This window comes from Elaeis guineensis, chromosome 7 (genome assembly GCF_000442705.2).
Source record: "Elaeis guineensis isolate ETL-2024a chromosome 7, EG11, whole genome shotgun sequence".
Taxonomy (NCBI): Eukaryota; Viridiplantae; Streptophyta; class Magnoliopsida; order Arecales; family Arecaceae; genus Elaeis; species Elaeis guineensis.
Window position 1 is genome coordinate 93415454 of NC_025999.2, and position 25547 is coordinate 93441000.

A 25547-nucleotide genomic window follows, 5' to 3' on the forward strand; every position below is an offset into this window, starting at 1 on the left:
TAAACTTTTATCGTAAATATTTTATTATTAGTGATGAATTTAATTTTTTATCATAAATAATCTTGTTGGCGATGAAAATATTTTCGTCGCCAATAAATTTGTCATAAAAAAATTCTTTTCTTGTAGTGATGTAAAGTTAAAAGAGACACTCAACTTGCAAAATTGATCGAGTCCATGAGTTTAATAATTTGAGATGAAGCTCCTATGAATCATACAAATTATTTTGAATCACTCGATAGATCTTTAAAAGATATTTTGGGATCAAAGAATACAAATGGTGAAGAGCAATCTTTCGACGGAAAAATGATACTTCTTGGAGAAGATTTTAGGCAAATATTTTCTATAGTTGTTGGAGATAGCTGGATCAAGATAGTTGATGCTTCAATAAGTAGATAATACTAATGAAAATATTATCAAATATTTGTTCTGAAAAAAATATGAGGCTGCAAGATACTCATCTAGATGAAGAATCTAGAATATCAATAGCTAATTTTGGCAAATAGATTTTGGATGTGGAAAATGGTACAATACCTGCTACCAAACTCAATGATGAAGAAGAAGAATCAAGTTGGATAGAGATTCATAAAAATTTGCTTTTAAGAACAAAAAATCATATTCAATGCATTGCTTCTACTATTTATTCTAATTTTTTTGTAAATTATGATGATCCTGGGTATTTAAAAGAGAGGGCCATAATTATACCCAAAAATGAGACCGTAAATGAAATAAATATGCAAATGCTTTTTTTGGTGCTTCATGAAGAGAAGGTTTATTTAAGCTCTGATATAATTTATAGAATATCAATAGATACCTCATCCAAAAATTTTCTTTATCCAATAAAATTTTTAAACTCTTTGAAATTTAATAGCGTGCCACATCATTAATTGGAGCTAAAAAAAGGAGTGCCTATAATGTTATTGCAAAATATCAATCAAAATACTGGGCTTTGCAATAGAACCAGATTGATAATAACACAATAAGAGTGATCAAAGCAAAGATCATCATCGATAGCCATATAGATACCAAGATTTATATTCCATGGATTATTATGCAGGTGACCAAAACAAAATGGCCATTTATGTTCAAGAGAAGACGGTTTCCAATTAGGGTATGTTATGCCATGATAATTAATAAAAATCAGAGTCAGACATTAAATATGGTTGGATTATATCTACCAAGACCAGTATTTTCTCATGACTAACTGTATGTTGCACTTTCATGAACCACATCACATCATGGATTAAAGGTTTTGATAAAAAATAAATATTCTATGCATGATAATCATACCATGAATATTGTTTATAGTGAAATTTTGTGTGCACTACCTTTAGGTAACTTTTTGAAGTACACAAGATCATATAATGAATTATTATTTCTTTTTTTTAATTCAAAATTTTGTAGAGGAATTAGTTGTATGCATTTCTTTTAACAGAATAGCGGAAGAAATGGAATACAATTTAGTAGCATAGTTAATGCTCGAAAAGCACTTTTGGAAAATGAAAGTTAGGATTATACGGATTTGAGATTTGATGAATCCAAATACTGATAATCAGTTGCTGAGTATTGACTGCATCATGATTGATGAAGAGGTTATAGCAATTAGCTTTAATATTTTTTAAAAAAAATTATAATTTTTTTATATTTATAATGTATTTGTTCTGTAAAGGGCATGATAATTCAAGCATCAATTCGAAAGGAAGATGTTGCATAATTCAGAAATCTGCTAATTGAAGGCGTTGTATATTTTTTTAAAAAATTTAACATCTCTCCGAACAAAAAAAAAATTTAAAGCAGCTGTTCATCAGTATATTATATACATCAATAGATAGACAACTGTCCATCAAGCAAAAAGGGGACAATAGCTGCATATCGCTTCACAAAATTAATTTTATTGATTTTGATGATTTGCAGTAGAGAAATTACAACGATCTCTGTTTGATAGGTACACAATAGAAAAACTTTTTTTTTGCTCAGTTATATAGAAATAGGCAAAGTTTGCTATATTACTGGCTTCCTTTCTGGACTTCATCGGCCACATTGTCTCCATTGGGTCTCTCAACCAAGTACAAGTTAGACAAAGGTTAGTGATGAAAAGAAATTTAAAAATAAAGAACCTGACGCTACTATAATAAAGATCTATGACAACAATTACTATGACAGTGATTTCAAAAATCATTGTCATAGACCAATTGCAGTGGTTACACCCTTTCTAGACTTCATCGGCCACGTTATCTCCATTGGGTCTCTCAATCAAGTACAAGTTAGACAAAAGTTAGTGATGAAAAGAAATTTAGAAATAAAGAACCATTGGGCTCTCAACCAAGTGCAAGTTAGACAAAAGTTAGTGATGAAAAAAATTTAGAAATAAAGAACCTGACGCTACTATAATAAACATCTATGACAGTAATTATTATGATAGTGATTTTGATCTATGAAAAATCACTGTCATAGACCAACGACAGTAGTAGGTATAACCACTATTGTAAATTGATCTATAGTAGTGATTATCACCAACCATTATTGTAAGTCAATCCTACAATAGCGGTTATCACCAACAGCTGCTTTAGATTGGATCTATAGCATTAGTTACAGTAACCACTCAATGGTTGTTAATAACCGTTGATGTAGGTTAAATTTATAGCAGCGGTTCGCAATAATCGTTGCCGTTGGTAGAATATAATTTTTTTCTAAATATGATATAATTTTAAAATTTAAAATTATTATTTATTATCTAAATAATTATCATTAGAGTATTGTCATAAAAGATAGCTTCGATCCGATAGCTCTCGCTATATCGATCATTAAAATTTGATTTCAATGGTCACGAACGATCGTATGATGATCTAATAGATAGAGACCACCAATGGATGTAAAAATTTTTAACAATAATCTTGTTAATATTTTTATTATACTATCTAAATTTTATTTCAATCGAACATCACCAGTATGGTCAATTTAGCATAGGATGATTTCGATCGTTAATTGAAAAATGAGTGATCAAAAGATCAAACGGTATCTGATTAAGATGATTTTTAGATAAATAATTTTAGCTACTACTTTAATCATTTGTATGATGATGATCATAAAATCCAAACTGCACATATATAAACCATTCATATTAAGCAGATCTTACAAAAATATAAGTATAATTACTTAAGGACTTTAAAAATAAAAATCAAAAGACATATAATTTTAGATCATTGATATATATGTATTAATTATATTTATGATCATCATCGTATTAATAATTAAAATAGTAGCAAATATCATTTATCTAATCGGACGTCTTATAATTAGATGCCGTTTGGCCTTTTGATCACTTATTTTTTATTTAACGGTCCAAATTATCCTGTACTAAATTGATCATGATAATAATATCTGATTGAAGTAAAATTTTGATAATGTGCTATAAATATCACCGAAATCATCGTTGTAAATTTTCAGATCCATCAGTGATCTCTATCTATCAGATTATTATGCGATCGTTCGTGACTATCGAAATTAAATTTTATTGATCGACATACTTAGGGCTATCGAATTGAGACGGTCTTTTAGAATGATACTCTAACGATAATTATTTAGATAATAAATAGTAAAAATAAAATTTAAATTCTAAAATTATATCATATTTAGGAAAAAAATTATATTCTACCAACGACAGCGGTTATTGCGAATCACTACCATAGGTCCGATAACAGTCAAGGGCAACCACTGCCGTAGGTTGACCTACGATAGTGGTTGCCCATCAATACTACCGTAGGTCCAACGACAGCGATCAAGCAACCATTACCGTAGGTCCAACAATTATTGATTTTGATAGTCCCACATTGGCTGTGCAAATAATGAATGAACGGTACATAAAGGCTTAAGTTGTCAACCACTAACAGCATGAGGTTGAGCATTTCACTGCGGGCCCCACCCATCGAGCTGCCACCACCCATCATCGCCTGCCATCGGGTGCCACCACCATCGCCCGCTAAGGACCCCACCGCTGCCGCTGCCTGCCATCGCCATCCCCTCCCCCCGCCCTGCTAGTAGGCTGTCGACAATCGTCCAACCCTCGACTGATCATTTTGACCGATCAAAGGCTACAACAGCGATTTGCCAACCACTATCATAGATCCCTATGGTAGCGATTGACATAACCGTTGCCGTAGCTAAATGGATGTATTGACCGTTCAAAGGCTACGGAAGCAGTTTGTTAACCGCTGTCGTAGCTTAAAGAATCGCTGCCTTAGGTTATCTATGGTAGTGGTTGGCATAACTACTGTCGTAAGCTACGGTAATGACGACAATGGCAATGGTTAGACGACCGCTGTTATAGGCTACGACAATAATTTTTTGAGCTACTATAGCGATTTTAAACCGCTGTCATAGATCTTTTTTATAGTAGTGTGAGATAAGTTTCAATGACTTAATTTAAAATTTGAGTTATTATTATACAAATAATTTTTTTACTATAAAAAAGTAAATCATCTATGATAATTTTATTAAATTATTAGGAATTAAAAATTTTTTATAATTTTTTGGGCCTAATTTGCTAAAGAATTCAACTCAAAAATTATGCACGAAAAAGAAAGCGAAGGTCCCATCATTATTATTTTGAAGATACGATGGTGAGGACATATGGAGGTAAACAATCCACTTTCCTGATTCTTTATTAGAAATATTATGTTTAAACAGTTAATAATATTTTTTTTATTTTTTTAATAAAATAAATATGAAAACAATCCACTTTTCTGATTCTTTATTAGAAATATTATGTTTAAACAGTTAATAATATATTTTTTATTTTTTTAATAAAATAAATATGTTTATCAATATCTTAAGTATTGCGATCCTGCGTTGATGTGCAAATGATAGAAATAGCAGAATATCGAAGCAGCTTAGAATATTATGTTCTGTGATTATAGATTGAATTATCAAAAAAAATATTATAAATATAATATATTTATTCAATGATGTATAGAATGTTTGCATAAGTCGTATCAATTGAGTTTAAGCAACTAGATCAACGTGTCATTATTGATCTTTAACAAGAATCCACCACCAACAGAAGAACGATAGAAGCATTATTGAACTGGATTCGCATAACTTTCAGGTACACTATAATATTTCATTAATTCTGGCGGCAATATGCAGCGCTACAACTTAAATCATTTCATTGATTTATTTATGGAGTAAAATGTATATGCAAAGCAACTATAAAATCAATCGGCAACTCCTATGATTGGTGGCATAAAACACGTTATAACTACTGGATAGCAGTGAAAATTTATGGTGATATCTTTTGGTGCAGGATAGTACGGTAGAGATGACCAACACCTCCCCCCCTGCATTGTAACATTATAATAATTTTAAACTTATATTTTATTTGCTGATAAAAAAAAGAATAAACTTTTTTTTTGTATGTGAAAGGAAGCATCTCCCTAAGAAGAAGAGCTGCCGACGCGCCAGCCAAATGATCAGTCATTGCTAGCTGTGGAGTCAAGGAGAAAAGGACGGTGCACTTATATTTTATTTGCTGATAAAAAAAAAGGATAAACCTTTTTTTGTATGTGAAAGGAAGCATCTCCCCTAAAAAGAAAAGCTGCCGACATGCCAGCCAAATGATCAGTCATTGCTAGCTGGGGAGTCGAGGAGAAAAGGACGGTGCATGACCCACCTTGAAAGTAATGGCTTGGCAAGAATGTTTGTAATCAAAGATACGTGTGAAGTGGGCTCCACATCTCATTGTACAAAAAGAAAGAGAAGTTGATCAAATCAACCAGAAGCGGGGCTCTTTACTGAATTTGCTCTTGCCCTTTGATTTTATTTTAGAGGCGTGATGCTGCGCAACCACCAGGGCATCGGGGCAGAAAAATGAGACATTTTCAGCTCTTCCACTGTCGTAGATGGCAAGAATCTTTGATCGAAAGAAAAGCAAATGGCCAATAATATCTTGAGACAAAAAAATAATATTAAAAAATATTTTTATTTTTAAAAAATTAATTTTTTATTCTTCTTTTTGATTCGAAAAAAATTTTAATTTTTTACTTCTGTCGTAGATGGCAAGAATCTTTGATTGAAAGAAAAGCAAATGATCAAAACAATAATATTGAAAGATAATATTTTTATTTTAAAAAAATTAATTTTTTATTTTTATTTTTGATCCAAAAATAATTTTTTATTTTCTATTTTTTTCTGCAGCAGAAAAACTACTTCTGTTACTGTTCAGAAGTAGTTTATTTTTTAAAATAAATTTAATTAAATATTTTATTTTTTTAAAATAAATATTTTTTTAAAAGTAAACAGTTTTTTCTCTTCAGAAATTTATCAAACAAATCTTTAAATTTATATTTCTTATTTAAATTTGTTTGCTCATCAAACTTGCTTGCTCACTAAATTATACATGTATAAATATATTATAAAATATCAATAAAGTTGAAGCTTTCAATTCTATCAGCGTGTGACTCCACGTTGACAAAATATCTACACAAATAAACGCATCAGTATTTCAATTTAAAGATCAATCAATGCTCCTCCTGAGGACAGAAAAAAAAAAGAAGAAAGTTGGGGAGAACATCGAAAAATCAGCGAAAACAAGGGGAAGATGAAAAATAAAAAAATAAAAAAAAAGGTAAGACCCTTTTCCAGATTTTTTTCTTCTTTTCACATCCTTTTCTTTTCATTTCATTTATTTTTTCTGTGGGGAAGGAGAGCACCGAAACCGGAGGGGTTTTCTTTGGTTCGAGGGTTTTCTTCTCAACATCGGGGATTTGTAAGAGTTGTGGCGGGAGCTTAATCTTGGTAGAAGCATGAGATTATGGGGTTTTGGGGATTTTTGTTAGAAAGGATTTTCTTTGGCTGCAAAGTTGCTGCCACTCCAAATCTCCCACTTGATTTGGAGCGCCTGACTTGACTTCAATGCAAAGCATAGAATAGTCCGTGGGGAAAAAGAGCAGTTGACTCCAACGCAACGGAAGGTGAAAACGAATCCAAAAGCCACCAAGACCCAAGTTACAAATATGGTACAGACCTTCTCACAATCACCATTTCTGTTCTCCACCACGACCAATTGGCAAAGAAATAATTAACTCTTTTCCAAAAAAGAAACGATGATTGAATTTGCCTTTACCATAGCTGAAAAAGTGTTGAAGAAGTTGGGAGGCTTGGTTTACGATGAGATTTCATCGGCACGGGGTATGGAAAAGGAGCTAGACAAGCTCAAGGACAGCATAACCCTTGTTAAAGCTGTGCTCATGGACGCCGAGAAGAAACAGTCAACGACACAAGGACTAAGGGTCTGGCTGGAGCTACTCAAGAATGTCTTTTATGATGCAGAAGATATTCTAAATGACTTCGAGGTTGAAGACTTGAGGAGGCAAGTAGTTAGCCGTGGTGACATCTTGAGAAAGGTAACTCTCAACTACGTTTCATTTTGTAGCCAAATATGGCAAGTAATAGTTGAGCCTATTTGCCAGCTCCTTGCTTTGTCCTCTCTGCTTCTTTCCTTTCCTCAATAGTTCCAATTGAAATCTTAACTTCTTTGACTTCAATTTTTATATAACAATTGTTGACATGATTTGATTCCTATTTGCGTAAGTTAAGTTAATTTTTGGAATTTTTTTTCTAGATGTAATTATGCGGAAATGTTGGGACAAATCTGATCAGGAAGAATTGTAGGAACACTAAATTCCTCTTTTCATCTTTTGGTCATCCTCTTGTTTCTCGTTTCCTTTTTTTTTTTTTTTTGGGTTTTATAAAAATGCCTAGAAGTTGCAAAACTTAGAGGTTAGTTAGTTACAAAGAATATTTTTCATTCTCTATCTCCAGTTTTGTTCTCTCTTTCTAATTTTTATTTTCTGTTGGAGAACCGGAGAAAACGTTCAAACTGTAAAAACATAATACTATTTTCCAAGTTAGAAAATTAAAGAATGTGTTCAAAGTAGACTTGTTTTCTATATATAAACTCCAAAAATTAAAAATTATATTTGTTGGGACAATTTAACCGACCTCCAACTCCGACTTTACATCGGCCTTATGAACACAATACTCCAACTTACAATCAGTGGACCGACCGACAGTCGGCTATTTATCAACCAACAATGGACAACCATAACGACTCAGTTAATATTTGACTGATGACCATCAGTATATCAAAGTCACCATTCGATGCTCATTCGGATCTCTACGACTACCGACCTACTACTATTACCGACATAAAGTCGGCTTATCTTCCCACGATCACATAAGGTCAGAATGTACGAAACCTATACATCTAACCGTTATAAATGGTTATCGACTACATATCACGATCATTAGTGGGCATAAACAGCTCATTAACTCCACGATTATCATCCGATAATTTAGTGCCATAAAAAATGAGACCACATGCACGACGGTTATACTTGAATCATCTATAAAAGGGAGGTAATTGAACAGTATTGGTAAGACAATTCTGGGCCGAGATTCTGCCATTTCAAAATTCTCATCTGCTGTTCATCACTCCCTACTGACTTAAGCATCGGAGGATCCCCGTTGGACATAATTCTGGTTAGCGAGGACTTCTTTTGCAGGTGCTCTTTTCCGACAACGGACGCAATAGGGGATTGGCTGCAACAAATTGACGCATCAGGTAAGGGGAGGAATACAATCAATCATGCCAAAAATCAGAGCCCAACACTTAACAGGATCAGCGAGGCAGTCTTTCCGTCAGAAAGATGTTCCTCCCCTACCTCGAGTGGCAGAGTCCAGTTCTTCACATCCTGTAGTTACTACAGATGTATAAATTATTGCACTTATGCAGCAAATGAAGGTATCAACGGAGGTGGTTCAAAGCCTCCAACAGCAGCAAACTCAGCAGCAGCAACAGCTGCTGACGGAGGAGCCGGTAGCTCAAACAGTGCCATCTAGGCACAATCGCCATCCACCACGGCATTCACCCTCTTCTTTAGAGCAGCGACCGTCTCGACACTCTCATCGAGATGGACAGTCACGTTCTTGACACTTCCATTGTGCCATTCATCATTCATGGCATTCTCCCTCTCCTTCTCGTGCACATAGTATCAAGAAGGGGAAAAGGCCACAGACACCTTCTGCTTCTCCATCTTCAAGCTCTTCAGGGAGTTCGATCCTTGGAGTTTCTCAGCAACGACGGCTTAACGACTATAAATGCAAGTTCAAAGAGATCGACCACTGACTTGTCCGACTTTAGGTGGAAGATCGGAAGTCCTTCAACGATTACGATTTTCACACTGCCCAGCCTCTCTCTCAGTGTATCTTAGATAAACCGATTCTATCTCAGTTCAAGATGCCACAGATGGAGCCATACGATGGTTCCACCAATCCGATCGACCATTTGAAGAGCTATAAGTCTCTTATGATAATCCAAGGGGCAACCGACACCCCCTTATGCATCAGTTTTTCGACAACCATTCGGAAGACTATTCGAGCCTGATATTTTGGACTTCAGTCGGAGAGCATTAACTCCTTTGAACAGCTCGAACAATCTTTCATGACCCACTTCAGCACTAGCGAAGCCCATCACGGACATCAGATAGTCTCTTCTCTATCAAGCAAGGTGTGACAGAGACGTTGAGGGATTTTATGACTCGATTTAATGCGGCCACACTTGAGGTCAGGGATCTCAATGAAGATATGGCCATATCGACCTTGAAGAGGGATCTAAGGGGATCAAGATTCACCTACTTTTTAGACAAGACTCTCCTTCGGACCTATGCTGAACTTTTAGAGCATACATATAAGTACATTCACGCGGATGAAGCTGCTTCTAACCAACACCAGACAGATAGAAAAGATTAGAAGAAGAAATAGAAAAAGAGTGAAACTCTGGTCGAATCAAGTCGGCCAATTATCAATAAGCGAGCTTCATCTTGACGACGGAGTCCAAAGCTGAATAGCTATAGCAGGTATGACTCCTATACTCTTCTTCCTGCTCTCTATGTATAAATTTTGATGAAGATCGAAGGAGAGAAGTATTTACAACACTCCCCATCAATGAAAGCACCATCGAGGAGCCATGATAGGAAGAGTACTGTCTGTTCCATCGTGATAACGGTCACGATACCGAGCAGTGTATCTAGCTCAGGAATGAGATAGAGATCCTGATTCGATGAGACTACCTCAAAAAGTTTCGACGTGATCGCCCGACTCAACCTTCCACCGACCAACAACCTCAGCCGTAAGTTGAGGAGATAATCAATAATCGACCAACGATGGGAGTAATCAACATGATCTCCGGGCGATAGAAGAAATAGGGGGTAACTTCCGAAGAAGAGTCGATGAAAAAATGACGACTCGACAATGTAATTACTTTTTTGAAAGATGATGTTCGAAGAATACAAACTCTCCATGATGATGCTATCGTTGTCTTGACAACGATAGCAAACTATGATGTAAAAAAAAAATTAGTGTATAATGGAAGCTCAACAGATATTCTATTTTACTCGATTTTCTTCCAAACGTGACTATCGACTGATCGACTCAGGAGAGTCTCAACATCATTAATCGATTTCACTGGAGATGCAGTTACCGTGAAAGAAAAAATTACTCTCTCACTAACTATCGGAACAGATCCATGACAGAGTACTATTCTCTTAACATTCACGGTTGTCTGAGTTCCTTCGACTTATAATGTCATACTCGGACAACTTAAACTTAATGCCTTGAGAGCAATAACCTCAATATATCATCTGCTAGTCCGATTTTTAATAAAAAATGGAGTTAAAAAATTACGTAGAGATTAACAACTTGTTCGACGCTGCTTTCTGATTTTCATACAGAATAATTAACCTGAAAACTCTTTATCCGTCGATAAATTGGATCAAAGAGAAAATGAAGAAAAGGATGAACTAGCTGAGCAATTAGTTTCCATCCCACTAAAAGAATAGGATCCAGAAAGGACGGTCCAAATTGGATCGCAGTTGCCTGATCCAGAGCAGCAACCACTAATAAATCTACTAAGAGCAAATACTGATATTTTTGTTTGGTCGGCTACTGACATGCCAGGCATTCCTCCAGAGGTAATAATCCATCGACTAAACATTGATCCAAAGATTAAGCCGGTGAGACAAAAGAAAAAGTCTTTTGCTCCCAAAAGTAGAAGGTCATCGACGAAGAAGTCGACAAGCTCCCCGTAGTTAATTTTATTAGAGAAGCAAATTATCCCGATTGGCTCGTCAATATAGTAATGGTGAGAAAAGTCAATGAAAAATAGAGAATCTACATAGACTATACAAACCTAAATGAAGTCTATTCGAACGACAGTTTTTTTTTGCCGAAGATCGACCAACTAGTTGATGCAACTTCAAGACACCGACTCTTAAGGTTCATGGATGCCTTTGTAGGCTACAATCAGATTCGGATGGCACCTGAAAATGAGGAGCACACAGCCTTCGTAACCGACAAAGGCGTCTACTGTTATAAAGTAATACCGTTTGATTTAAAAAATACCAGAGTAACTTATCAACGATTAGTCAACAAAATATTCAAGATACAAATTAGACAAAATATGAAAGTTTATGTAGATGATATGCTAGTAAAAAAATTTTAAACTACTGATCATGTTCGAAATCTGAAAGAAGTCTTCAGCACACTTCGACGACATCAAATGAAGTTAAATCGACTAAGTATGCATTTGGGATAACTTTCGAAAAATTTTTTCAATTTCTTATATCACAATAAAGAATCAAAGTCAATCTCGAGAAAATAAAGACCATCATCAATATAAAGTATCCAAGCTCAAAGAAAAAGATATAACAGCTTAATGGAATGATCACTGCATTCAGTCGATTTATCTCAAGGTCGGCAGAAAGATGCTTATCTTTCTTCAAAATCTTGAGACAAGCAAAAGACTTCACATGGTCAGATAAGTACCGACAGTCCTTCGAAGCTCTAAAACAATATCTGGCATCTCCACCATTACTCACAAAACCAAAGGTCAAAAAAATTTTGTATTTCTATTTGGCGACTTCAACTAAAGCAGTTAGTTTGGTACTCGTCTAAGAGGATGAAAATTGAATTCAACAGCCTATCTACTACACCAACAAGGTGCTTCATAATACCGAAATAAGATATTCAAAGACGGAGAAGATGGTCTATGCTCGAATCATATCATCGCAGCAACTTCGCTTATACTTCTAAGCACATCCCATTGTCGTCCTGACAGATCAGCCGTTGAAGGCAATTTTACACTAACCTGATACTTCAGATCGAATGATAAAATAGGCAATAAAACTCAGTGAGTTTGACATCCAATATCGCCCACGTCCATCGATGAAGGCATAAATATTAGCCGACTTCATCGTCGAGTGTACTATACCTGATAATAATTTTGAGAATGAATCGAACGATAAAATAAAGTAAGCTATAACTCTCAAGCCCGAATTAATATCGGTATGGGTGCTACATATTGATGGAGCATCTAATACATAGGGCAGTGGAGCTGGTCTCATCCTCATCAATTTTGAAGGGATGGTAATCGAGTATGCCCTTTGACTCAATTTTCAAGCTTCAAATAACCAAGTCAAGTATGAAGCTCTCCTAACCGGCTTGAAGATTATCAAAGAGCTTGACATCGACAACTTGAAGATCTTCACCGACTCATAATTGATTATCGGACAGGTTAAAGGTGAGTTTGAAGCCTAAGACCCCATCATGATGAAGTATCTTCAGAAGGTAAAAGATCTAATATCAACCTTAAAATATTTTAAAATCTTTCACATCTCAAGGATAGAAAATGCTCGAACCGATGTATTTTCTCGACTCACAACCACTTCATTTAACTCGCCTGATCAAACATTCATCGAATGCCTTGAACAGTCGAGTATCGATAAAGTCGAAAAAGTGCTACAAATCAATGATGAGCCAAGTTGGATGGACCCAATCATCCAATACTTGACTGATGGAACTCTACCAATAGATTCTTCAGAAGTCAAATGACTTAAATAGACGGTCTCATAATATATTCTAATGAATGACCAGCTCTATAAGAGATCGTTCTCTCTTCCCTTACTGAAGTGTTTGGGATCAACAAATGCCGACTATGCATTCAGAGAAGTTCACGAAGAGATTTGTGGAAATCACTTTGGGGGGCAAATCTCTAGCTTATAAAATCTTATGATAAGAATATTATTAGCCCACCATGAAGAAAGATATAGCTAAACTTGTCCGAAGGTGTGAACTATGTCAGAAATATGTAAATATACAATACCAGCCGGCCAGTCAGTTAACATCAATTATTGCACCATGACCCTTCGCATAATGAAAAATTGACATACTTGGACCTTTCCCTCCGGTATCTGGTCAAAAGAAGTTCATAGTGGTCGCCAATGATTACCTCATCAAATGGGTGGAAACTGAACCTCTGACATAAATCACTGAAAGTAAGATTGAAGATTTCATTCAAAAATTAATCATATGCAGATTCGATCTATTACACACCATCATCACTAATAATGGTCGATAATTCAACTATCAGAACTTCAAATAGTTCTATACAAAATTTTATATTACGCATAAACTCACATCAGTCGGCCATCTACAATCCAACGGTGAAGTGAAAGTGACAAACCGAACAATCTTGCATGGACTCAAAATCAGACTGAATGAAGCTAAAGGTCTCTGGGTGGAAGAACTATATCCGATCCTATAGGCATACCGAACAACTCTTCGTATACTAATGAGAAAATTGCCATTCAATCTAACTTATGGAACAGAATCGATGATCTCACTTGAGATCGGATTACTATCAGCAAGGGTGGAACAATACAATGAGCCGAGCAATTTAAAATATCGAAGAGCTGATCTAGACCTACTTTCAGAAGTTCGACAACAAGCTCAAGTTCAGATGGCAGCATATCGGTAAAGAGTAGTCTGATATTATAATATAAAAGTTAAGCCGAAAGTCTTCCATCCAGGAGACCTAATCCTAAGAAAGGCAGAAGTCTCAAAGCCTTTGGATCAGGAGAAATTATCTCCAAATTGAGAAGGATCCTATAGAATAATTGAGACACTTAGATCGGATGCATATCGACTGGAGACTCTTGAGGAAACAGCTATTCCTCGAATGTGAAATGCTGACGATTTAAAGATGTATTATCAATAAAGTTATTCATATGTACAATGCTCATAATGAAACATTAAATTTTAGAATCACAAAAGTTTCGACCAACTCCAAAGTGATATTAGACCGATAATGGACGATCAATTTTTATTGACTATATTTTGATTTTTCACTATAAAAACTGATACATCGACTATATCTCAATTTTCACTATAAAAAGTCGATATACCGACTGTATCTCGGTACCGACTATATCTCAATTTTTCACTGTAAAAGCCGACTCTAGTCGAACGACTATTTATGCTGACTTAGTTTTAACTAAGCAGAATACTATGTCAATACGATCCAGATCGAATTGGAACTATACCAACTTGACTGCGGTCAGTCGAAACATATTCGGTTTGCCACCGTTTATCAAATAACTAGACATACTGACTTGACTACGGTTGGTCGAAGGATATTTGACTTACCACTATTTATCCTAATACTTAAAAGATAAAGTATGTTAATTGATATTCAACTAACGAACAATTCTACAATTATTACTGAATGTTCAATTCGTTGATCGATATTCGGTAGTCAAACTACGATTCTACGATATTGCAAGTACATAGAAAGAAAGAGTTTGCACTTGAAAAAATTCTTTCATTCATTGAAAAGGAAGTTACAAAATTTGGACTAAAGTTTGATTACAAAATTCTTTCAATTACAAAAAAAAAATGAAAATGCTACATCGATCACCAGTCGTTGTCTTCATCTCCTTACTCCAGCACAGAATCGGTGACTGGAATAGCTTCTGGTGCAGTCGGTACATCATCTTCAGTCAGTGCAGCCCCTTCTTCAGCAGCTTCATCTCCCGAGCCAAGACGAATGATGCTGCTTAAGTCCAGATCTAGATACAGTTTTTCGATCGCATCTCGGTCGTCCTCATACTCGACGTAGTAGGAAGCATATCCACCTTCGAGAATTTCTTTCTTGAATTCTTCAGAATTCTTGAAGTTCTCAATGGCCAAACTCAAGGCTTCCCTCGTCGACTCTGCCTCAGCTCGCACGGAGGCTGACTCAGCATCGGCTAGTGCCAGTCTTTTTAGGGTGACCCGATGCCTTCCACATTCGGCTTCAAGTTTATCAATGCATCCATCCCTCTCTCGTCGAAATCGATGGATGGAGTGCTTCTTGCTCCTGATCCAAGACTTGAGGGATGAGATATTTTGGCAAGCCAATTCAAGTTCAGCCTCGAAAGACTGTAGGTCAGTCGTCATTTGGGAGATCTGCTCTAGAAGTTCCTTCTTCCGTTCAGTTGCTGCCTGGAGTTGTTCGATGATAATATTCTTTTCGACAGTGATGGCCACCACCTTATCCATCCATGATCGATGAAAGTCAGCAATCTTTCAATAGTCGCTCTCAAGATCGTGTATATCATGTGCCCACTGAAAGCAGAAGATAAATCAAGTCAAGCCAGATAAAAAAAAAAAGAAATGTCAGAAAACTTACCTCGAGTATCATCAGGTAAAAGGAAGAAAATATTTTAGCGATAGTCTGATTCTTCCTATTCTCCCGATCAGTCGGAAGAAGAGCAGCTTCGATGAGCCACCTGGCCAATGTCAGATTGGCCAAGACTGACTCACCCTCAGAGATCCGAACGTTGAAAAGAGTTCAAAGGCCTACAGATGATCTATCATCGGTTGAAGTCACTGGTGCCTTCCCCTAATCTTCGGTCGGCAGTCCAGCACTAGAGAACACTGGGAAGTCGGAGCTCGATTGTGCCCGAGAATGTTCCGCTAGAGGAATGGCCGGTGCAGCCGCAGATTGCTCAGGTTCGATCGCGACTCCCACTTCGATTCGAACTTTTATTGATGGAGCTGTCGATGGTACTGTTGCAGCTCTGTCCTCTCCCACCGTCCCATCTTCAGCAGACGGTATCTCAGGAAGCGTTGTCGGGGCCGACAATGTCAAGACTGGTTCGAAAATTATTTCCGACGGAATGTCAGAATCCCTCGCCAGTGGAGTATTGACCCGACCCTTCTTCGATGGTCGGAAGGATCCAGCTTCAGTTGCTGCTTTCTTCTTAGCAACGTGCATGTGGAAATCAGCAGCCAACACTCATGCTCTTGGCTGCATAGCTACAATCAAAATAAAGAGATCAGTATTAAGTTCAAAAATAGACAAGAAAGATAAAGTAATCGACTATGTTATACTTAAAGAAGTGACCGAACTATGTTCGGTATCGTAGAGAGCTTATTCGATCATCAGCTTTCACTACAGTGGAACTGTCATGTCCTTCAGTCAGAAAAAATCTTTCCAATCATCGGTCACCATCCGACTGTTCTCGTTAGGGCCAGTCCTTGGATCACTCCAGTACGAAGGAAAGTCTCAGGGAGAAGAAGAAATAAAGAAAAATTGATTTTTTCATCTATGAATGGACGATGGAAGATTGGTGATAAAAGAAAGGCCTTTCCTCAGGTTGAAGAACCACCAATCCTTGACCTTCGGATGAGGACGAAGGACCAAGAAAGATCAAAAAAAAGAAGGATGCGGAACAGTCGGTATAAGCTGACACAGCAGAGCAAAGCTGATGATCAGTCGGATAAAACTCGAGGCCAGCTGAGCAGGATAGAGGCCATAATAATCAAGAGGATTTCAGACGAACTCCGAAATCGAGAATCAAAAATCGATCCGAAGGTCCTCGACATAAATTGCGACCTGATCCGGAGGAGAAAAATTTACTCGACCGTCCGAATTAGGAGTGGAAAGCTAATACTGCTCCGAGATATGGTACTGTTCTCAAAGTCGTTCAATATTGGGTTCGGATAAGGAAGAAGCTTCTATTTTTGGATCCGATGGAGATTCGTCGATCGAATTCCCTGACCAACTATCCTGAGAAGAAGAAGCTTTTTTAGCCATGAAAAATGAAGAACTAAAAAGAGAGAAAGAAAACCATAAGGGGAAGAAAAACCAAAGAGGAAGATAAGGGAACTCAATCTGAAATCAAAAATAGTGCAAGAAATAAAACCCGAGAACTCCTAGTACTGGGACAACCGGCAGAACCTTCCGTTGTAGAGGATGGTGACAAATGCAAAGTAAAAATCTGGCTGAAAGTGACTTCATATATATAGGACCCTTCAACGATCCGGATGAAATCGATCAAATCTGGATCTCCTCAGATATCGACACGTGGTGATATCAAGACCGACTATTGGTCGGACAGTTTGACGCACATGTTCCCAGATCGTGCCACCTCACCATTATTCGCATGAACAGCTTAGAGCCAATGATATTTGGATACGTGGCCAAGATCTACTAGTTAGAATCAAATCATCTGGATGTCCTAGGTGCCAAATTATCTTATCGAAACAATAGCCTAATGATGATTTCGCAGCTATCGATACAACAAAATAGTTGGAGATCTCTCGTATTTCAAAAATCATAAAGGCCAACAGTCGAATTGGGGCTCGAAGCAGTACGTGATATGACAACTCCCTTTGTCCCACATGACTGACCACGTGACAATATATATGTCAAGCCACCTTGGACTTGAAAGTGGGAGGCAACTATTGGGACAATTTAACCAACCTCCGACTCCGACTCCACATTGGCCTTATGAATACAATACTTCGACTTACAATCAGTTGACCAACCGACAGTCGGCTATTATCAACCAACAACGGACAACTACGACGACTCAGTTAATATTTGACTGATGACCATCGGCATATCAGAATCACCGTCCGATACTCATTTGGATCTCCACGACTATCGACCTATTACTATTGCTGACATATAGTCGGTTTATCTTTCCATGATCATATAAGGCCGGAATATGTGAAACCTACATATCTAACCGTTATAAATGATTATCGACTACGTGTCACAGTCATTAGTGGGCATAAACATCTTATTAACTTCATGATTATGGTCCGATAATTTAATGCCATAAAAGTGAGACTACGTGCTCGACGGTTACACCTGAATCATCTATAAAAAGAATGTAATTAAACCGTATTGGTAAGATAATTCTGTACCGAGATTCTGTCATTTCAAAATTCTCATCTACTGTTCATCACTCTCTACTGACTTAAGCATCAGAGGATCTCCGTCGGACATAATTTCGATCAGCGAGGATTTTTTTTGTAGGTGCTCTTTTCCGACGACGGATGCAACAAGGGATTGGCCACAACAATATTCAAATATTAGAGATGGCAATTGGGTTGGGTTTGGGCATATTCGGGTTAGGCCAAATTGTATTTAAGATAATTTCAGTTTTAGATCATCGGATCAATGAGACATTTGAGGTTCGAAACTTTATTCATTTTTTAGAATATTTACATATTAATTATCATTTGTATCATTAATTTTTAAATTCTTACTAATTTTTTAGATTATCTCACCTAATTAGATTGTTTAAAATAAAGTGACATTCTAAATAAGCATAAATAAAGTCTACACTATAATTTTTTAGTCATTCTTTAAATATCAATTATAATTAATGTGTAATTTATTATAATTTTAAAGTAAGTAAAATTTTATTTTTTATTTATTTTATTTATTTTTTTAAATTTTTGAATTTGGGTCAACACACAAGTTAATCATAATCCGATCCTAAATTTTCTTTAAATTAGCTGAAACAAAGTCTACAATATTGATTTTAATATTCGTTAAGCATTTATTATGATTAATTCATACTTTTATAATTTTGAACTAAAAAATATAATTTAATTTAGAATAAAAAAATTAAAAAATAATAGTGAAAATAAAATTTTATTTTTTGAAATATATATTTTTTACTCTTTCACATTTTAAAAATTTTTGGGTTGCAGGTTATCCACGAAAATTTAGAAAATCTAGAAAACCTCTTTTAGCCGTTCTCCAATTCCTTTATAAACTTGGAGAAATGGAGAATCCTGTTCTCCACTTTTTGATTTAGAAAATTACTCAAGTTGAACAATCTCCAATTTTCATTCTCTGTAGAGATATTTTCTGGAAAATAGGCTCAATTCTCTGTGACTAAACACCCTCTTAATCTTTGTTTTATATTGATCCCTATTTGCATGTGTTAATTGAATCTATATTTTGCTATCTTTTTTTAAAAAAAAAAAAATCATAGGAAATGTTCTCATGCAATGTTCATTATTTGCTGTTTGCTCCCAGTTATAACTGAATATTTTTTTTTTCGTATTTTAGTTATAACTAGACTTTAGTCATGCCAAAAAATATTTGTTTAGGTACCTCCAAGTCTCCCCATCTCTCCCCTCTTCCCAGTTATCTTTTGTTTCTTTTTTTTGTTTTTTGGGTAAGAGCAATTACTTTTTCCTCTTATCTTTTTTTCTTTTCGAATATAAGGGAAAAGGAAACAATTTTTTCTCTTATCTTTATGTGCTCCAACTTCCACACTAATTTGGTCAAAGGCTCAAAGCATCTATTTATAGTTCATGCACCATTGTTCAAGTGACTCACAGTTTTTCACAATAGGAATAACATAGCCCATCTTTCCTTGTTATGATCATCACCAAAATAACCCATGCATTCTCAAAAATCCAAAATCATAAATCATCGAGGACTAGTCATCTTTTTTTTTTTGATTAGTTTTGTTGATTTATTGTCAGTAGAAAGCATAATTTACTCATTAATTGTGTTATATATATATATATATATATATATATATATATATATATATATATATATATATATATATATATATATATATATATATATATATATATATATTCTGTGTTGAAACTATATAAAACAAATGATATGTATTGATTTTCAGGTACATCGATTTTGTTCGCGTTCTAATCCACTTATATTCCGCACCAATATGAGTCACAAACTAAAGAAACTAAATGAAAGATTAGATGGGATTGTGCGTAAGAAGATTGATTTTCAACTCGTTGAGGGTCCTGTTAACAATTATAGGCCTCTCTTCCAAGAAGAGAAGGAGAAGCACTCCTTTGTACGAGCTTCTAATATCATTGGAAGAGATGAAGATAAGGAAAAGATTATTGAACTTCTACTGCACCCCAATACTGACAGAAATATTAATGTCATTCCTATAGTTGGAATTGGAGGTTTGGGGAAGACAACACTTGCTAAATTGGTTTATAATGATGAAAGGATAATCAGGCATTTTGAGTTGAAAATGTGGGTCTACGTTTCAAAAGATTTTGGTGAAAGAAAATTGATGGAAAATACAGTTAAAACTGCAACCGGTGATGGTCAAGACTATGGCAACTTTACAATGGACCAACTTCAAATAGGCTTGCGAGATGCGATAAAAGATAAGAAAATTTTGCTTGTCTTAGATGACGTATGGAACGAGGACCGCAAGAAATGGGAGGAACTGAAAGATTTGTTAATGGTGGGTGCCAGTGGAAGTATGATCATGGTGACCACACGCAGTCATCTAGTTGCTTCAATCATGTGCACCACGCCCACATACAACTTGTTGGGTCTTCGTCATGACGAGTGTTTATCATTGTTTGTTAGGTATGCATTCATGGAAGGACAAGAGAGACAATATCCAAACTTGGTAAAAATTGGAGATGACATTGTCAGAAAGTGTGGAGGTGTTCCATTAGCTGTGATGACTCTAGCAGGCCAACTCTTTTTAAATACTAGGGAAAGGGATTGGAATGTTATAAAAGACAGCGGGATATGGGAAATTGAAGAAAAGGAAACTGAAAGTGGTATTCTACCTGCTTTAAGAGTGAGTTATGAACAATTGCCTTCTCCCTTGAAAAGATGCTTTGCTTATTGTTCCATTTTTCCAAAAGATTACGAGTTCAATGATTTTGAGGTGGTCCAGTTTTGGATGGCGCTTGGGCTGATAGTACCCATGAATGAAAGACAAGAGTTGGAAGATGTTGGCTTCCGTTATTTGGAGAAGCTAGGACATGGATTTTTCGTGCAAGACTTCAGAGATCATTATGGAGTAGTTCGATTCAGAATGCATGATGTAATGCACGAACTTGCATTATCAGTGTCAAAAGACGAGTGCTCAGTTGTAACTGCCAATAGACAAAAAATTGCCAAAAACGTCCGGCATTTGTCATTTCCTGATCCCGACTCACTTCCCCAGGATCTTCCTACGATCTTACAAGATTTGGACAGGGTTCGGACTGTTTGCTTTCAAAGTGCCAAGGAGGGACCTAGTTGCAAGTCAGTCATTGAAACATGTTTGTCAAGATTTCAGTACTTGCGAGTATTGAATTTGTCCAGGTCCCAATTTGATCAACTGCCCAAAGGAATTGGCAACTTCAAGCATTTGAGATATCTTGATTTATCATGGAATCATAAGATCAGAAAACTCCCCAGTTCTATTTACAAATTACAGAATCTGCAAACTCTAATACTTGCTGGATGTGACGAAATTGAAAAGTTACCCAGAAATCTAAGATACATGGTGAGCCTCAGATTTCTATGCATAACCACAAGGCAAAAAAGCTTGCCAAAAGGTGAAATAGGGTGCTTGAAGTCACTTCGGGTTCTATGGATCTATTCATGTGAAAATGTAGAACACTTATTTGAAGATATGCAGGCCCTGACAAACCTTCGGACACTCTATATTTGTACATGTCAAAGCTTGGTCTCTTTGCCACCATGTATTAAACAACTTACTGCATTAGAGATCCTTCTTATTAGTGGTTGTGAAAGTCTTAATCTGGCAAGGGTGGGAGGGCAAGATGATCAAAATTCTAGTCAATTTAGCCTTAGAAAACTGGTGATATCGTTTGTAACGGAAATGGTGGAATTACCACAATGGCTTCTTGGAAAATCTGCTGATACTTTGGAGTACCTGAGGGTTGAATTCTGTCCTGGCCTCACCGAATTGCCAGAGTACCTGAAGAATTTTAAGTCACTTGAACAACTTTGGATTTTAGGTTGTCCTCTTCTGGATGAAAGATGCAAACTAGAGACCGGTGAAGATTGGCCCAAGATTGCTCATATCCCTAATGTTAACATTGATAGTGTTGACATTAGATCAACGGATGTTTAGGTACGGATTATCTAATTTTGTTCTCTCTCTATTCTAGAAAATTTGTGGAGGGCGACATTATTCTTCTAACGTTTGATTTTCTGTTGTTCAAATGTTATGTGCGATATTCCCTACTCAAGTTAGCAGGACACAGTTGTTTTGAGTTTCAGAATAACACTAACCCAGAGGCGAAGAATGCATGGTAATATGGTAAATGCTTTACATATATTATTCTATCCTATTTAGTAATACTTGGAGGAATTTTACATCACTACATTAGACTCTTTTATTGTCTGGGAAACATTATTTTTCCAAGTGTTAGAATAACAGATTGAATTAGCTAAAATTTCCTTTTAAATTTTTACCCATATGTTATTTTGTTTTTTGACAATGGCAGCTTTTATATATGGGGTTTCAGCTGATGTTCGCACCCACTGAAATTCTCAATTTGGTTAAAGTTCGGATTCTCACAGTTCTTACTTCGTTGGTGCCCTGTATTGCAAATGTGACAGTCATATTCTGGTTTGTACTAATAAATTTGAAGAATGTTTGGTGTATGTGATTGTAATTTAATGCTTGGCTCACATACTTTCTTAAGCAAACAGAGCATAAGACATTACCTCAAGTTTATAATTTCTGTATTTTAAATAAACGTCACTATTTTGTTTACCACTGCTTAATTGGCAGTAAAATCAGTCAAATCCTTTTATGTGGATGGAAGTGTAGAATCATTAATAAATTGGATTGACTTGTCCAAGGAATTGTGGACAAAAAAAGGTGGTCTGAAATTGTGAGTGGTTGACCTTTTAATGTAAACGCTGTTTATGATGGTTGCATGAACAATAATTTTTAGTAATAAAAAAAAATTGATTTGTCTAAGGATTTTGATAAGTCAAGAACTTATATATGATTCATTTGTTCTCCATTTTTCGATAAGGTGGTCTGGATGCATGCACACATTCACTTGTTCTCCTTTTTTTTAATGGATTCATTTGTTCAGTTGAAGTAAAAAATTATGTGGGAATTTAAATGAGAATTGCCCATTTCATTTCTTATGGCCATTCTTTTGTATTAGAAAAAAGTGTAAAAGGAGAGATTATTGTATCTACTACCAAAATTGTGTGATTATTCCCACACAGAGACAGTATAAGAGTCAGTTCATACCAAGTTATTGGGGCTAGGTCTTACCCCACTCTACTGCAGGAGAACAACTTGAATTCAGTAACTCTTGACAAGAAGTTCAAGCACCTAATGATTCCACCTTAAGTTTCCGTGGTTTTTTTTCCCCTAAAATTTAATTTTGGAATCTCTTTTCATTTTCTGTTTAATGGGGAAACTCATTTTTTAAGTGAGAGAATTACTCATTCTCATTTCTATTTAATTAATTAATTTTTATTTTGATATTATGAATTAAATTTTGATTTCACGTTAACGTGTAGACGCCATTTCATTTTCATTACATTTCACATGGTTCTACTTCTAATTTCAATATTATTTGCGATTCTACGATTTGAACTGTTAAGAATATAAATCCCACAATGATAAGATAAAGAGTTTAGGCTTAATATATAATGTTTATGAGAATCATCACCCAATAATTCAGACTTTTGGGTTCAATATATAAGTTTCTTAAAATAATATCAGAGCCAATTTGGCAACCCAATCTTTTACCCCCTTAGCTCAAATCCAATACATAATGTCTATGCGGCAAACCAACCAGTAGATATAAGGGGGTGTTAGGTTCGTAACCGAAATCAGAATAGGAATGAGAATCGAAAGAGCTTGGAATCAGAATCGGAATCGCCAAATCTTTCGAATTGTTTGGTTCATGACTGGAATTGGAATTGAAATTGGAATAAAAATTTAAATTCAGAGAAGAGAGTAGGGATTGAGTTCTATATAGATTGAGTTATTTCTATTCTACTCTGAAATCGAAATTTGATTCTTTTCAATCAAACAGTTGGAATGAAAGTTATCCATTCCGATTCTAATTTCAGACCTCCACCCAACTCTCTCCAATCAAACACTCTTTGAATATCTTACGCAGCCTAAAAGGCCCTTAAAGAAAAGGATTTGTACTCGTAAACAGAATTAGCTCTTTGAGTTCCAGGAGACTGAGCAATTCTTAAAATATTGTTTCTCTAAAATAAGGTTTTCCCAATATCTGAATGCTGACATCTTTGCATAACTGTAATTTGTTGACTTCTTTTGGATGCGTAACGTAGTTGACTCTTTGATGTTAAGGGAGATGGTCCGACGCAAAACCTGAGTTGTATTTCGTTTCTCTACTTCTGGCTCTACCGACTTACGTGGACCTTTGTTTGAGGAAAGGTTCTACAGCTGCACACCCAAACTAGGATAGTATATAGTCAATGGAGTATCCATCGCCAAGCTTTCGCAGGTAGCATATTCCGTATGGTATTCTATGGTTACGAGTGGGTAGGGATGGAAGTAGTATAGATAATCGGATTCGATTTTATGTTCGAATCTATCCGAATATGGATAAAAATTTGAATATGCAACTATATCCATATTCTCATAAATATTCATAAAAAAAAAATATATGGATATGGATAGACAAGTATCCAATCCGTATCCAAACATCCGATTCTCCTTATAATTCTATTTAATTTTGTATAATATTTATTAATTTTTAAAAAATATATATAACCATATTAATATTATATAAACTTGATTTATCATCCATTTAGTAACATCTTCGATTTTATGATCATAAAATTTAATTATCTGATTTATATCCATATTTAAATCTATATTATTCGTATCAGATTTATATCCGTATTCATCTAAAACAAATATGGATATAAATTTTTGTATCCAACTAATATTCATATTTATATTTATCAAATAAAATAAATATGTATATGGATATATCGATATCCGATCTGGTTTCAGTTCTATGAATAGAAAAATGTTATCAAGCTAGATATTTTTCTACCAACAAAAGTATCACTAACATGATAGATTACTATTAATTATAATTCTCACTTTCACTTGTAAATTTGTGTGTGAAGAGCAATATGAATTTTCAGTGGATTGATAATAACATGTCATATTATGCGATACAAAAAAAAATGGGTACAAATTAGTAGATCAAATAGCACCAATTTTTTGAGTATTTGTACTTACAACTAGCTTGGTAAATCTCTCAGGGCTCGTTTGGTGTGAGAGAATAGGAATGAAAAATAAAGAATGGATAATCGAAATGGAGAATCGTAATGACAAAACAAGTATAAACAATAACAAACAAATGAGTAATTAAAATATAACTCTTAAATTATGGATGAAATCGTAGCATTTCTATTTTCATTCCCGTAATTTTATTCTCACTCCTCCCCATGGTGATAAAAATATATTACAATCTCATTCCTATTTCTCTTTTCATGGTAATAGAAATGAGTAATTGTCATTTTTTACTCTTATCTGTACTTATTCTCCTATTTTTAGCCCTCATTTCTATTCCTTGACACCAAATAAGCCCTTAGC

General features: G+C 35.4%; 1 protein-coding gene across 5 annotated transcripts; it reads left to right on the forward strand.

Annotated features, from left to right (window-relative positions):
- Positions 1-6453: 6453 nt before the first annotated feature.
- On the forward strand, positions 6454-22755 carry LOC105032177 (putative disease resistance protein RGA3). Of its 5 annotated transcripts, none has more exons than XM_010906549.4 (5): positions 6455-7010; positions 7093-7397; positions 19836-22061; positions 22181-22242; positions 22438-22755. In XM_010906549.4, exons 2-3 carry the CDS (start codon positions 7098-7100, stop codon positions 22059-22061), a joined length of 2526 nt encoding a protein of 841 aa, XP_010904851.1. In that variant the 5' UTR covers positions 6455-7010; positions 7093-7097; the 3' UTR covers positions 22181-22242; positions 22438-22755. The 5 variants fall into 5 exon arrangements, with proteins under 5 accessions (XP_010904852.1, XP_010904851.1, XP_073116319.1 ...); XM_073260218.1 differs by having other exon boundaries at positions 6455-6619; positions 6697-7397; XM_073260219.1 differs by having other exon boundaries at positions 6455-6619; positions 6700-7397.
- The last annotated feature ends 2792 nt before the right edge of the window (positions 22756-25547 follow it).